At 35.6% G+C, this 15,683-nt stretch overlaps 2 protein-coding genes across 4 annotated transcripts; both read right to left on the reverse strand.

Moving 5' to 3' along the window:
• Positions 1-2,716: 2,716 nt before the first annotated feature.
• Positions 2,717-8,934, reverse strand: LOC130993205 (photosystem II stability/assembly factor HCF136, chloroplastic). 2 transcript variants are annotated; one of them, XM_057918010.1, is made up of 8 exons: positions 8,161-8,934; positions 7,707-7,942; positions 5,865-5,995; positions 4,614-4,746; positions 4,264-4,386; positions 3,659-3,733; positions 3,297-3,412; positions 2,717-3,094 (listed from the first exon to the last, which is right to left on the reverse strand). In XM_057918010.1, exons 1-8 carry the CDS (start codon positions 8,483-8,485, stop codon positions 3,028-3,030), a joined length of 1,206 nt encoding a protein of 401 aa, XP_057773993.1. In that variant the 5' UTR covers positions 8,486-8,934; the 3' UTR covers positions 2,717-3,027. The 2 variants fall into 2 exon arrangements, with proteins under 2 accessions (XP_057773993.1, XP_057773994.1); XM_057918011.1 differs by lacking the exons at positions 2,717-3,094; positions 3,297-3,412; positions 3,659-3,733; ... (1 more) ...; positions 4,614-4,746; positions 5,865-5,995 and adding an exon at positions 6,648-7,276 and having other exon boundaries at positions 8,161-8,640.
• Positions 8,935-9,328: 394 nt separating this feature from the next.
• Positions 9,329-13,605, reverse strand: LOC130993206 (uncharacterized). 2 transcript variants are annotated; one of them, XM_057918014.1, is made up of 3 exons: positions 12,969-13,605; positions 12,330-12,460; positions 9,329-10,327 (listed from the first exon to the last, which is right to left on the reverse strand). In XM_057918014.1, the coding sequence occupies exons 1-3, from the start codon at positions 13,182-13,184 to the stop codon at positions 9,697-9,699; spliced, it is 978 nt and encodes a 325-aa protein (XP_057773997.1). In that variant the 5' UTR covers positions 13,185-13,605; the 3' UTR covers positions 9,329-9,696. The 2 variants fall into 2 exon arrangements, with proteins under 2 accessions (XP_057773997.1, XP_057773996.1); XM_057918013.1 differs by having other exon boundaries at positions 9,329-10,468; positions 12,969-13,563.
• Positions 13,606-15,683: the final 2,078 nt, after the last annotated feature.

The raw sequence follows: 15,683 nt of genomic DNA on the forward strand, positions 1-15,683 counted from the left end.
GAAAAGGTAGTTGCCCTCTTCATTTGGAAAAATGGGAAAAAGATAGGAAACAGTTGCAAAGGACTTCCACTGTCACTCGTTGTGGTTTGAGGAGTTTTGGCCAAGTCCCAACACACACGAGAATTTTGGGAATACATAGAGGAAAACTTAAATGCAATTGTCAATTTAGAGGATGGTCAACATTGCCTTAAGATATTATAATGAGCTATAAATAAATGCCAGTTTATTTGAAACCATGTTTTCTCTATATGAAATTTTTTCGTGAAGTTGAGGAGATACGTCTCTCAAAGCTCATCAAATTATGGGTTGCTGAATGATTTATCAAACCAGTAAGTGGGAAAAGTTTGAAAGACATAGCGAAAGAGTACTTGGAGGATCTTATTGGTAGAAATCTCATTATGGGCATGAGTTGAGTGGTATTGGAAACATAAAAAAGTGCAAAATTCATGTCTTGTTGAGAGACTTGTGGTTGAGAGAAGCTCAAAAGGAAAGGTTTTATACTCTTACTCTTCAATGGATAGTAAATGTTGCCCAACGTCGCATTGTTATTTCAAACAATGAAGATATGAGTGCTTTGTCGTCTATGTCAGCATTAGAGTAGCTAACGTTGTTAGTTTGTTATATTGTTGAAATAGTTAGTTAAGCAGTTAGTTGCTGACGTGTAAGTTAAAATCTCAACCTTTGTAATCTCTATAAATAGAGAAGATCATAAAATAATAAGATTTGATTTTCCTTCGCATATCTTCTCTCTTATTATGCTTTGCTTGCTTCTCTCTCATCCAGACGTCTGAGAAACAAAGTGTCGTTTCTCGAAGCTCCACTGAAGCAGAGTACCACTCGTTGGCTGACACTTGAATGGAAATAGTTTGGATCAGATCGCTATTAACTGAACTTGGCTACTCTCTTCCTCAGCCACCCATCATCTGGTGTGATAATCAAAGCGCGGCTACCATGGCTTCAAATCCTGTACTTCATGCAAGGACGAAGCATATCGAGATTGACGTTCATTTCATCCGCGATAAAGTCATAAAGAAAGAAATGGATGTCCAACATATTTCCTCAAATGATCAACTTGCTGACATATTAATTAAACCAGTTTCCATTTCAAAGATTTCAGCTGCTGGCCCAAAAGCCACCGTTTGAGAAAGGATAGAACTTCTTTTTGGGGGGTTGTATTAGAGTATTGTATATTGTGATAATTAAAAGAAAAAATTATTGATTTGATGTGTGTTTTTAGGCAGTATAGTATGGTGGTTTGATGTGGTCTTGCAGTTGTACCAATTCCCTCGTAACAATATGGGGAAAAGTTTCCTGTTTTGAGGGAGTGGAAGAAAATGAAGACATTTAATTATTGATTTTGAGTTCTGATTCCATTGAAGTCATGATTTGTGTCCTTGAGTTTTCTAATTTCACTGCTTAATTATTGTTATTGATATGTATTCACTCTAGATTATGAATTTCTTATTAAACCTATTGTTTAAGTTTAATACCACATCAAAACAACATCGTTTTGCTGTCATTTTATTTTATTTTTTGCTTAGCTTTTGGCTTGCTACGTATTCTTTTCATGCCAGATTTTGATTAGCGTAACATAATTATCAAAATTTTGATAATTTGAGTATTGAATATTGTAATTTTCTTTATGTCAGTACATTTATGTTCAACTACGACGGTAGGTTAAAAATAGTTTTTTTCTTCTTCTGAAAAGATAAAGATGTGCCTTGGTTTTGAAATTTGAATTATCATAATTTTCATAATTAGATTTCGCAATTAAAATTATTAAATAAAAAATTGAATTTAATGAAGTCAACTTGTAGCAGAAGGAGGCCGACACTCACACGTGCAAATACGCTCACCCGTACACTAACTCGTTTGGTACGAGGTATGAGATAATGCGTGATATGTTTGTCTCAAATATTTTTTACTATATATCATATTAATATCATGTTTGATAGAATTCATTAAAATATCTGTAAAATGTAATATGTTGTTCGGTATGAGGTATTAAGATTATATAAAGTTAATAGTAGTTATAATTAAAATTTATATTACACATACCACCCACGAAGATGGTATACAAAATCCCTCAAATCAGTATAATGTTTCGGGCTTCTAATTTATAAAGAGTTGTATGTTTCGTATTATTTCTTACCAAACAAAATATTAGGGTGTCATACGCATATTATACACCTGAATCACCCGTAACAAACGACTTCTTAGATGATTGCTTAAGATAATATTAGTAGAGTAATAATTAGAGTTGAAAGATTCTTAGTTTTGTTTCAAGCTTTTATTTATTATCAATAATAAAAGAGTGAAAGACATAAGAACTTAAGAAGTCCATTTGAAATAGCAGGACTGTTATATAATCTACAACATAGAAAAAGGAGTTTTATGAAACATAATGTTTATACTAGTTGAATATGCAATCGCTACTATGAAATTCTAAACTTCCTTCTATATTTTGGTATTGTTTACTTAATAGCATACAATGGATTGATGGAAGACATTTTATAAATATAAAAAATCAATCAAAAACTTACAAAATACAAGCAATAGTATTTATACGTAAAAAAAATACACGCTTTTGGTAGAGAAATTGTTCAACTAGGAATTTCAGTCGAAAAATAAGAATGAATACATTAACACATATGTAATCAAAAAATAAATAAAAACTAAACCATAGTACTTAGAAGTAACAGCAGACTCCACAGTGTTTGCCAATTATTTAACATAAAATGATAAAATGAGGGTCGCCTTTAATAAGACTTCACCAATTTCCAGTGATCTACAAATGAGTATTCCTCCACAAATCTAAATACTATATGAGAGCCACAGCTTCATGTATGTATGTAGGTATCACTTTGATAACACATAGGCAGCTACAACAGCCCAAAAAAGGAGACATAAATAAAATAAACTCACATGGTTCCTCTGAAAGTATTGGAGACAAAACAGTGGCGATCATGGACGACAAAGCAAGAAAAAAATATGTGACCTGCACCCTCGGTTCAAGCAGCCGATGATTCATCCTAGAAATTTCAACAAGACTCCATCGTTCCCTAGTACAAATCCTTGTTTGTCGTTTATGAACCTGCATAAATAGAATCATTAACTCGTGAACTGATCCAAGCACAATCGATAACCAAGATAGCAGAATTAATATCGTTTAATGGAAAGTCTCCCTCCCTCCCTCCCTTTCTCTGTTATCTTTCTCATATGTGAAGGTTAGTTCATGAAGACATTATATAAATACTGAATATAAGTCAATAACTTAATAAAATAATCGAACTTACTTTACAGAGTAAAGATTGGCAGCAATGTTGTCAGCTGCTTTGTCACGGATCCATGTCTTCCCGCTGTTCGTGGTTTTCAGCAGAATACCACTGCCACCGGCAGCCCAAGCCTCATCCTGCAAGTTGCATTATCAAGTCTTAAATTCAGTGAGCTGAATTTTGCAAGAAGTTTGGAAGGCCTAGAAATCCTTTTGCCTATAGTGTACTCAACATGAATTCAGGTACATGAGACCAAATATTGGTTTATCCTTTACTGGAAAATCGGAGTTTATCTCAAAGATATATATCAAGCATACAACATTATATTCCATCATAAATGCAAAAAACACAAAGAAAAAGTTCTCAACAGGATTCAGATATACCTCTGATCGGTACCCAACATCAAGAATCCCAAATCCACGACTTTGCACTGGAATTTCCTCAAATTCCTCAGTTACCTGACAACATTGAGATTCATTACAATCGATAAAAACAAATGTCAAATCAAAGAAAACAGGGTCAACGGATACACAAGGCAGTAAGACCTAACTTGATAATATGATGTAATTATTCATTCAAGGAAAATAAACAGGCAGAAAAATTTGGTACGGCATATTAAATATTTAATCTCATTGGATTAGAAAGTTGAAACAATAGCTTCTAAGTTTAAATTTTACTATATATTGAATAGAAATAGACAAATTCAGAATTAAAATGGATTAAAGCAATATTTTGTGCTTAGTGAGAGACAAAAGTTATTATGCAGACAAATAAACTTATTTTCACTTGTGCAAATCAAAGTAATATTTACTTTAAATTTAATATTATACATAGTTAAGTGCATGAAAAATGAAAAATAAGAGGGTGAGGAAAGGAAGGCGAGTAGCTCCATCTCATGAATAAATTACGGAATTTACCAATAAATAATATCCCAACTTTCCAGCATGTCTGGTAGAAAAAGAACAAAATATGATCAAAAGCCACTTACCCCAGTGCCCTTGCTGAGATAAAGTCCCCCACCACGTGCTAGAAGCCAAAGACCACCGTCAGCTCTCCAGCCCATGTTCTGAATTCTTCTTGCAACAGCCCTATTATGAGGCTGCCAGTATGCCTGAGATGTTGCATACACATCAACAACATCATAAGTTTTTCTGGATTTTCTGAATTGGTATCCGAATGCAAAAGCCGTAGAAATATGAGCTTGGCAATAGAGTTGAATATCAGGATGAAGAAAGATAAAGAAAATCATTTTGGTGCATAGAGAAGCTAAGGGGCCTTTTAAAAGAAGCTTAATCACAGATTTAAGAAGTTACAGTTAATGCTGTTAGAAAATCTTACCTGACCTGGTTCCCATGTCAGGTAGAAGTTACCACGACTTGAAACAGCAACATATTTTCCTTCAGGTGAGCGATTCACAGTGCTAAATGTTCCTGTATAGTAGCTGGCACCACTGATACCACTAGAAACTGTTCTGCAACAGCAAGGGTGCACACTAGTAACTAGTACGCATGAAACCAAAATGAGGCATAGAATCTTGAGACAGTAATACAAATAACAGCTGTTCTGCTTCTGCCAGAGACTCAGGAAACCCCAAATCCTTTTTAAAATTTTTGGCATGATAACCAGATACATCTCATGACAATGTTAGCTCCATTAATCAACTAGTAAAGCTGCTCACTATACACAACACAGAGAAAGAAAATGCCCCACACAATGCAAAAGAATGAACACCAGATAGGGAAGGGGGGGGGGGGGGGGGGAGAGAGAGAGAGAGAGAGAGAACATGTAGTTGGTGAACCTGAGTAGGGCTTTAGCAAACCCTTTCACTTTAACCAGATATCTAGAGAAAATGACTATGGAAACACCACATCCATTAAGAGGTATTGGAGAAAGTTGCTATTACATGAGCACACAGGTAGCGGTCCTGAGAAGGATAGTAGCTACCAACCTATCACTTTATTAAATGACTTGGCCAAAGAAAACAGAGATAAGATAAAAGTAGGAATGCAAAAAAAGATAGCCTAGATTCACCGTTATTCAACCATATCAATAATTTAGGAGCACTTAATGTGCATGCTAGAATATGAACTTGGCTTCAAAAAAGTTATATGAAAACAGAAAAAGTGCGAATACTGTAGATTTTTGTAGCAGAAGATGGAATAATGACAGTTTTAGATGTAATAATGTAGTATATTTTTCCCGAATAAATGGGCTTTCTGGGAAAGTTACTTTTCCTGCCAAAAATGGAGAGAAAAAGTTGAGCACAAATGCCCATGGGAGTTCTTCATAGGTATTACTGTATAGATTTGGGTAGATTCAGTTACTTAGCCTAAATACGACTACATGATAACTGTCTTATATATAGAAAAAGTAAAAAAACACCTAAACCTAAGGATAGTAACACAAGTAATTCTCATATCGAGTAAAAAAGGTTAGGGTAGATTTATTTGAAAAAACAAGAAGGTACTTATATTAGAAGAAGGCAGGAGGTTTCAGGAGAGTGGAAAAATGTACTAAGAGCGCGAAGCTTATAGCATCTCTCCCTGAAAGGCCACCTCTAGAGAAATTAGAATCTCAGATGAAACTAACCTATTTAAAGTAGCTGAAACAGTCTCCTGAATAGCAGCCTTCCAGTTGTATCCTCCGTTTGATGTGACATAAATTGCACCCTGATCAGTTACCAATTCGGCACCCTTTTCTCCACTAGCCTTTATATATACCTGAAACAATCAACCAGTACAACCACCTTGTTTAGATTGAGGCATGCTTTCAAGGTTAAATTTAATACTTCTTATATACAATTTATTCTTAACAAGGTCCATTTGCAAAAAGAGGAAAAGAATGGTCATAGTAATTAATGATGACTATGATTTATTTATTTTTTACCAGAGATGAATTCCATCCTGTATCTTAAATTAATCTAGTTATAGTACACATTGAACACACTACTGAATCTAGCAATAAAATATAGGTCCATCCCTGCCTAATCTTGGTAATTTGGTAGTGCCCCCTCCTTGCACAGGCATAAGAGTGGACGGACCCAGTATCTAGGTTCCATCCTGGTGCTTGGACTTTTGGTATCTCACTAATCTGATGTCCATTATAGCATAGTTTCCAGATTTTTAAATGAAAGGACATGATCAGAAACAGAAAGAGTTCAAGGAGTTTTCACTTCTAAATATAACCTTCAATCACACAATTTCCGCTACGCCTATGTCTAGTCCTTCTGTCTCGTAAATGGTCCTTCACAGAAATGCATCTACCGAGATCTAGTAAATAATGCTTAATGGCGAGCTACCAACAGACTGGATACATCCAGATGAATGTAAATCCATTAACATAATTGCAGATCAAACCAGGGCATCAGAAGAGTAAATGAAATAAGAATTTTTCCATACACAAAACTAAAATTTACAAGAACCAAAACAAGAATATTACACACTTTATTAAGGCATAAGTTGTGGCTTATTGAATCAAATACATAATTAAAATGTGGTCTTGATCATTTATTCATTTTGTGCGTAGTTGCATGAGATCATATGATCTCTAGAGCTGTATTTCCCAATCAATGAACTAATACTTCCAACAATGCACTGCCTCCCTGGCCGAATAACACTGCCATAAACGGCCATTTCAATTATATCAAGTTGTTCCTCACTGAATTTAATGTCACAAGAGTAACCTTCCAGCAAGCTCTGGTTAGTACCATTCTTGTCAGACTTCAACCTATTTACCCTGGTTTGAAGAATTTGACAATTCTCGGCCACAGACTCACCACCTTTCGAAAAAGGGATAATATGATCATACTCATAGCAGAGGCAACCATTACAGGTGTGGAGACGTTTGCAGACAATATTACCGGCTGCATCTATTCGCCATCTTTCAGGGTCTCGACCTGGAAACTTTTTTGCATTGTCCCAGCAAATTTTCTTGGCCTTTGAGTCAAAGAATCGAGGTCTCTCCTCTTTGTTGCTGCTTCTGCTATAGCGAACCCAGTGATGCTGAATTTTAAAAAAATACAGTAAGCACCCTCCCTGCCATGTGTTTTCTTTGAGACTTTTCCTTTCTGTTATTTGTTTTGGTCATATTTATAGTTATTGCACTAGGTTGTGGAGTGGAAGTGGATAATCAGGACATAAATATAAGAAAAGCAATTTTTACATCTCTCAGATCCTCAAACATGCTCAATAGTAGTCAAGTTAGGCATCATGACATGAGAACTGGAAACAGAGGCATCTACAAATAAAATGTAGTAACAACTTGTAACGCAAGCATAGACACCAATGTGCATGAGATGTAACCACAGAGAAGAAATGCCATACATTACAGATCAGAAGACCCAAACTTGTATGCTTTAATCATACCTGGAAAATACATAAACACATTGAGGAAAAGAAATAAAGTGGGGCAAGCTAGAGAGCTGATGGTTACCATATCACCAGGAAGTTGAGAACTTAACGGTATGCGCTTCCAGGTGTCTCCAGCATCTGGAGTGTACAAAAGAATAGCTGGCTTGCCTATAATCCAACCTTCCTTTCCCTTGAAGCTGATGCAATTAAACCTATAGTTAAAATCCTCGTCTTCAGCAGACGGTATGGAACGTGGAGCCCAAGTGCTTCCTCCGTCTTTCGTCTCTAATAAAGTTTGTCTAGTCCCCAGTAGGAAACCTGCCAAACAATATCCAAATCAAAAGGGGTTAGTACTTTGCTGCATTTGCCACCACCTTAATTAGCTATTTCTTCGATCAGTGTGCAAATTAAACCAGCATGATTTCAATCTACTCGCACATATTCATCATCGCATAAAATCACATAAGCAATCTAACTAATTTTGACTTCAATTCCACGAAATCAGTAAGTAATATAAGTCTACTACAGAAAGCAACCGTGAGAGGGATCATCGGGGACGAAAGCAATATCGAGAAGGACGACGCCGGGGTCAATCGGAAGGAAAACTCTCTCCCACTCGGACAGCGGGTCCTCCGCGGCCAACGCCTTGCGGCCGAGCGGAGAGAGCGAAAATGCGGCTGCTGCTTGGAGTCCACCTATCAATTGACGGCGGGTAATAGCATTATCAGTTTGGTCGGGGTGAGGAGCGGCGGAGGCGGAAGGGAGGAGGCGGCAGCAGCGGCGGCGGAGATTGAAACGAGAGCGGAGCTGCGACGGCAGGGGAGCGATAATAGAGGAGGACAGGTGCTGAAGAGCCGCCATGGTTGAGCGTGTGGGTGGTGAAGGCGATGATGTGTCTATTCTCTCTCTCTAGATTGCGCGCAGTTGGGTTGTGCTGCGTCTTATCCGAAGGAATTTCAAATTGCGGTTGGCAATATCTCATCCAACGGTTGCCTGTCTCCCCCTTAACTAAACTATATTTCTATTTTCTTCCAATATTATTTTCAAAGATTAAATAATTAAAGTATATCCTAAATGTCTACTTACTATTAAAAGCTTAGAAACGTTGACATGTGCGTAGGATCTTTTTAACCTCACAGCGGAATAAGCCTCCGATTGATTTTATTTTACTTGTAATGATATACTAGTAATTAAATTTTACAAAAATACTCTGTATCTTAACACACTGTGACAATTTGACTACTAGAAAATAGTAAAATCAATAGTTAAAATTTAGAAAATAGTATATATATTTTCAATAGTTAAAAATATGTAATTAATAGTGTAAAAATAATTTGAGGTCTAAAATGATTTTTTATTTTTTTTAGAATAGCTCTAAAATGATACTTATTCTCAATAAAAAGTAAGTGTATATATACTGCACGCAATTACGATCTCTTGATTATTACCCTAAAAAAGAATGATAATTTAATTTACGTTTCATCTATTGCACTCGATTTATTGTCTTATAAATAACAAACCAAACATCAACGGCTGCGAATTTACCTCGTCATTCTATTGGTATTCTTCGTCGGACAAAGAGGATGATTAATATTTGTAAAGTAGATTCAGAATCTCAATAATGTATATATAATACCCGATATTTTTAAATTAAAACACTGCCCCTGTTAAGTTTTAACTTCATAAACTGCCATAAGATTGTTGTGAAGCAGAAAGAATATAAATGTATATATAAATATGTAAGTACAAATATATTTTTCTTTTCTTCTTCTTGTCGTCAAAACATAGGTCAGTATCCAATCCAATATACATGCTATCTATGAATGTTCAATAAAAGCATGTACACATGCTGCAGCAATTAACCAAAACCACAGCAAAATAAACCTTTTTTGTTCCCCATTCCTCAGTTGAATGAAGATCAACTTCTAGGGACGAATCCGTATCATTTCACCAAAACTGCTACGAATCCGTATCCGATGTCGTAAACATCTATACACATCTTTACTGATCTCAGTGTTGAATAATGCTTCTGCAAGATGTATGAAAGAATAGAGTGAGGAATAAGGGACTCACTAATCAAGCGCGGCTTTGCTTTTTCGACTCATTGGCTTAGGCAGACCATCAAAGATAGGCATGGCAGCAGCAGCGGAAGAAAGAGCCTGAAAATCTGGCTTCAAACTCCACTTGGATGTTGGCCATAATGATAATAATGCACTGCTATCTGGATCCATCAGACTCGATGTACTTGATGACTTCCGTACCCCAGTGACAGGGTCAGTTTGAGGTGATTCGCCCAAATTTAGAGGAATTGGGTTCAGCCCACCTGACTCAGCATCGACTCCGCTTGAGAAAGCTCGGGTGGCTGCTTTGGACCTGAGAGCCAAGCCTCCACTTGAAATGCCACTGCTACTACTGCTTTCCTCCTTAAGAAGCTTTTCTGGGGGACAAGAAGTTAATTCGGTTTCAGACTTTTGACGCCTCCCTAAAAGCTTCTCGATCCATTTGTTAGTACCACCATCTTCAGATTCTGGTGACAAGAGCGGATCATGCAGCCCACCATTTGCGTACATTAAATTATTAGCAACACTTCTCGATTTTCTTTGATGACTCAATGGATGTTTTGACGGTGTGTAAAATGACCCATCCTCGAGATATTTAGCTTTTCCATTCTGGTCTCCGGAGGTAGCCTTTTGATCTGGTTGCCTGAGACCATAATAACCTTGTAAGCTGTTCATGGCTGGCGAGACTTTATGCTCTGAAGAAGAACATAATTTTAAAGACTGAAACGAATCAAATAAATCAGAATGCTGACGGTTGGACGGGTCCTGCTCAGAGCTGCTTGGCCTGCAAAAAGCATTATAATCAGCCACCCATAGTCCCCCTAATTTAATGTCAGTACAACTATTTTGTCTAGTCTAGACAGTGGGATTTTGACTTGCACAAAATCAGGACACTAAGAAATTAGCCTGTCCTCAACAATATTAACTGGAGGAATGAAGCACAGCTATATCATATACAGATATGGCATCATAAGTCATAACTGAAAATCCCTGCCTGAAGAAAACTAAGTATTTGACTTTGAAGCAAGTAGATACATTTCCAACTCTACACTGCACCTTTGACGCAAGGATATGGTATGGAAACACCGACATGGTTCAACCATAAACACAACAGCCTGGTATTTCACATTAAAGTATTGTCCTGAGATAAGTGTTCAATGTTTAAAATTATAAATCTAATGTAGATGTTATTAGGAAGCAACCTGTAAGAACAATTCAGATAGTTTTCTTGGTAAACCTCCCTGAAGTTATTTGTATAATGTGTAGACTTCAATGTAATCCAGGGTAAGAAAGAGAGATTTTTGGCTTCCATAAGGAAATGCAAAGATGGGGTGATTTTGTGTGACACAAAGTTAACATTTTCCAGGTTTTCAGAAAAATATAAGTTTCAGTTGAAAACTTAATGTATCAGAATCATCATAGATAATCAGTCAAGGTTGTATTCGACAAGCCATCTGATCCGTCAAATGTTATTATTTTTGTTTAATTTATGAGAAAACCAAGTTGCATGTCACGCATTATCTGACAAGACAAATTATTTCCTATGGGGCATCACAAAATTTCACACAATCATGCATCATGGAGTAGTAATTATTTACATGTCTTGTATAACACCACCAGACAACCTCAAAAGTCTGAATCAGTAAACCAATTGATTGATGGTCAATTTGGAAACTCTAAATGAAAGTTGCCCACATGCAATTACTGCCTTTAGTTTCCAGATTAGCAGTATCTAACCACATGGAAGCACTCAATCCATGCAATTTCCTACAGTGCTTGAAAGTAAGTAGCACAAAGAAAGACAACTAAAATGAAGGCAGCAGCCATATTCAAAGGACATTTATCTGTTAGCATAAAACAATTATCCGCTAGTTTAATAATGAGAAATGAAGAAATGAGAGCGCAGGTATATCCTTCAGTTTTATCAGACAACAGTACTATACACATTCAAGATTTGATTTACAGCAGCATCAAAAGATTTAGTTAATCATAAATGACACCTGAACTTAGAACTCAATCCTCACCCTACATCAACTACTACTAGTTTCATTTGCATACACTAAAAGCTAGAAGACTTCAGTTTGTGATACCTATGTCCCAAGTCAACCGATCACTATTATAATACTGAAACCAGCCCTAAAATATGACTAACACTGACCGACCTTGAAATCAAAGCTAATATCAATAATCTCAAAGGTACCGACTACTTAAACATAGATGCTATGGTATCCCCAAATAAACAGGTTAGTTAGACTTGCTAAACAAATAAAGGAGCTTGGGAATGATAAGTAGCCTAAATCTCAACAGGTGCTAACATAGCCCAAACAAAAAAATGTGCATATTGAAGAGCACTGAGTAAGCAGCACGAAATAATAAGGTCATATCAGGTTTTATATATCAGACTTGGAAAAGGGACAAATGCCAACCAGCTGCTTCCTAACTTTTAGATTCATCTCCGACATAAAACAGAAAACTAATTTCAAGGATTTTCAATCTTATCAACCAACAATGACAAAACTAATAAATCAAATTGAGGGCACAAAGTACAAAATTTCAATGAATATCCTTTTGACATAATCCCATTCAGCACTTCTATCAAAGGAATGCTCAGAAGCATAATGCAGATGAGAATCAAAGCCAAGTACCGTTGAGTCTCTTGACCATTGCACAAGGTGGGGGATGGGGGATGCTTCCCTGGCAATGGTATTTTAAGGGTCTTCAAAGCAAACATTTGGAGATCAGTCACCAATCCATTTAACCTCTTAATATCTGCCACCTATCCCATTCCAAAATCAAGTAATCAGACACCAACTATCACATAACCCCAGAAGCTATAAAGTAAAAGACAAGCAGGTCCCGTTAACAGAAAACTATATGCACGATTTTACGTGCACCATCACAGATGATATGCAGACACAAATTTTGAACAAGTGAAGGCAATTAGCTAAGGTATAAGTATCGTATCATCTTCCTAATTTATAAACTGTTCTACACTAACGCAATAACAGAGAATAAAGTTCTCGAAATAAATGTGCATTACCCCAGCGAACTAGTAATATCTTCAGCTCATTTCTAAAATATAAATGGAATTGAAAACATATTATCAGCGTTATTCTTAGATAAATTAACCGACAATAGCGAATGGAATGCACAAAAACACAATAGAATAGGCTGGTAATACAATACTGAATTCTAAATGAGCACAACCAACTACAGAGAATTTAAATAAGATCAAAACAAATGCTTATCCAATCTCAACGGGTAAAATATCTGAAGTATTCTACCTCGACACCATATTTTATGGCAACGCCGGCGAGGGTGTCGTATTTGCCAACGGGGTGTATTATGTAATTATGCCCACCGTTTAGGCCTACACCGGCGGCATCGGACGGCGGCGTCGAAATCGGCAGTGATCTCGAGGGCGATGATGATCCCACCATTAATCTGGATTCAAATTCCACTTCGCCATTATCATAATCCAATATCCTGTATCTTTCCATCCGCGACCAAAGGAAAAATCAGAACCCCAAATTGATGAAGAAATTCATAGAAATGCGTTCAATTTAATAATTGCTAGTCAGAGAAGCTTTGATGGTGGGGTAACAGGACTGGCGGATCTGGGAGGGATTCCTCTCTCTCTCTCTCTCTAATTGGCATCTGCTAATCGACTGCAAAATTCTGCCCTTTTATATGTGCTTTGCAGTAATTTTAAAAGTAATTACCAAAATGTTTTTTCTTTTAGTTGGTAATTACTGAAATGTTAAGTTGGTTTTTATTTTCAATTCATTTATTATAACGAAAATCAGATTTCATCAAATAATAATAATAATAATAAAAACAGCAACAACCAGATTTTCATAAGAGGTACAATGCAGTAGAAAAACAAAACAAAAGGAGTAATCAACAACAATTCATGTATAGTTCCCAAGGGAGACATCTGTGCAAGCTTCTGTCATTAAATAGTGAAATTTAGAGTTTAAATTTCACCGCTCCTTCTTTTCAACTAAAATAAATAAATAAATAATTCATGTCATTTATGACAACGGTCTTGGATAAATTAATAATTGAATATTTTTAATATAATTTTTCATGTATAAAATGAAAATTTATTGATAATACAATATTTTATATATAATTAATCATTTTGAATAATGCACGCAATAGTAAATTGTTCGTTTTTTAACTGATGTTTGTTGTATTGCCTAATACCATTCAATTGAACAAATAATAGCGTTACACTTGTTTGATGTGGATGTTTGAAAATGGATTGATTAATAAAAATAAGATAAATAATACAGTGAATAATTACTGTTTCATTAAGATTAATTTTCTCAATGATGTTGTTTTTCAAAGACAAATAGTGAAATAAGATAAGAAATTGATTTCAACCCGGGCCCTCTTGATTAATAATTTGGAATATGAAGCACATAAACAATCCCATATTATTTAGCTATTCAAACTTATAAGTTCTACCAAACATAATACATTTTTTATCAGTAAATTTATTTTCAACCTTTAGTCCCCTGCCCAGTTATTTCATTTTTTTTTTTTTTTGATCGGGCAAAGTCATGTTAGATGTTAGTAATTAGTTCCCCATCCACTCCAAGAACCACCTTATCTCTCCCATTCACCAAAATCCACCTTATATCTCCAATCTCCAAATTCGCTCCCAAGAGGGATCGAACCCGGGTCACTTCACTTAAGTGAGGACCCGGTGGCCAGTGGGCTAAGCCCATTCAGACTTATTTTCCATCTTAGTCTAAAGATATATTTTTGTTGACATAATACTTAAATATGAATTTTTTTTTATGCAAAATTTGTTCCACAATTAATCTTAGCGAGTAAGAATAAGCAGCAATTTTGAGTTTGTTAGCAGATCGACATTTATCATTAGAAAATATTGATTTTCTGTAATACAGTGTTTCACTTCGGAAATATACTTTTGATTATTTCAAGGTATGATTTATTACTATTTTGTTTTGTCCAAGCTGACTTACGCCTAACTTTGTTTATTTAGAAGACTTTGATACCAGCAGGAGTAGCAACTACAAACTGTTTGACATTTTCTTCTTAACAACATTGCTATGTAAAAATTACCACTTTAAAGTTGAAAAAGTCTCCATCCAGAAAACCTAACTACAACCATTAATAATTAATACAGGATACTAGTCAACGAGAAGCCTATACAGCATATATATATATATATATATATATATATATATATATATATGGTGTGATTCTAGAGAGAACTACATTATTTGTGAGAACGGGAGAACCATCAAATCTAATGCATCCGCTGTTAAAATTAATGCACTAAAAAAAAATACTCCATTCAGGATTCGAACCCAGGATCTGCATTCATCCAACAAGATGATGCATCCACCGTAGATCTTGATGATCGAATGGCTGAAAATGGTTCTCCGGTCTTCTTTTATTTATGGTTCTTTCTTGAACCTCTCCCTATATATATATATATATATATATATAGGGAACCATAAATAAAAGAAGACCGGAGAACCATTTTCAGCCATTCGATCATCAAGATCTACGGTGGATGCATCATCTTGTTGGATGAATGCAGATCCTGGGTTCGAATCCTGAAGGGAGCATTTTTTTTAAATTTTTTTAGTGCATTAATTTTAACAGCGGATGCATTAATTTTTACAGTTGATGCATTAGATTTGATGGTTCTCCCGTTCTCACAAATAATGTAGTTCTCTCTAGAACCACACCCTATATATATATATATATATATATATATATACACAGAAATTCCAAAATTGTGGATAGTTTTCCTCATTTGTCATCACACGTTACAAGTTCCCAAAAGTATTGAAATCTCACTTGCAATGTTTATTCTGAATAAGTAACGATGGGATAGCAACGGATTCAACCGAGCCAGACTGCTTCAATTTCAAACAGTGTGCAAAACATAAATAAATATTTTTTCTTTTATTATGTAAAATATTACTCTATATTTGATTCGATTTTAAAATTAA

Source organism: Salvia miltiorrhiza, chromosome 7 (assembly GCF_028751815.1).
Source record: "Salvia miltiorrhiza cultivar Shanhuang (shh) chromosome 7, IMPLAD_Smil_shh, whole genome shotgun sequence".
Classification (NCBI taxonomy): Eukaryota; Viridiplantae; Streptophyta; class Magnoliopsida; order Lamiales; family Lamiaceae; genus Salvia; species Salvia miltiorrhiza.

Bases quoted from the DNA above. Each gene is read 5' to 3' on its own strand.
- LOC130993206 (XM_057918013.1), bottom strand. From the start codon at position 13,184: ATGGAAAGATACAGGATATTGGATTATGATAATGGCGAAGTGGAATTT. The intron at 12,461-12,968 runs GTAGAATACTTC...GGAATGGGATAG, and splicing joins CCATAAAATATGGTGTCGAG to GTGGCAGATATTAAGAGGTT. The intron at 10,469-12,329 runs GTACTTGGCTTT...TGCTTTTTGCAG, and splicing joins AATGGTCAAGAGACTCAACG to GCCAAGCAGCTCTGAGCAGG.
- LOC130993205 (XM_057918010.1), bottom strand. From the start codon at position 8,485: ATGGCGGCTCTTCAGCACCTGTCCTCCTCTATTATCGCTCCCCTGCCG. The intron at 3,413-3,658 runs GTATATCTGAAT...TGCAACTTGCAG, and splicing joins ATGTTGGGTACCGATCAGAG to GATGAGGCTTGGGCTGCCGG. The intron at 3,095-3,296 runs GTAAGTTCGATT...CTATTTATGCAG, and splicing joins GCCAATCTTTACTCTGTAAA to GTTCATAAACGACAAACAAG.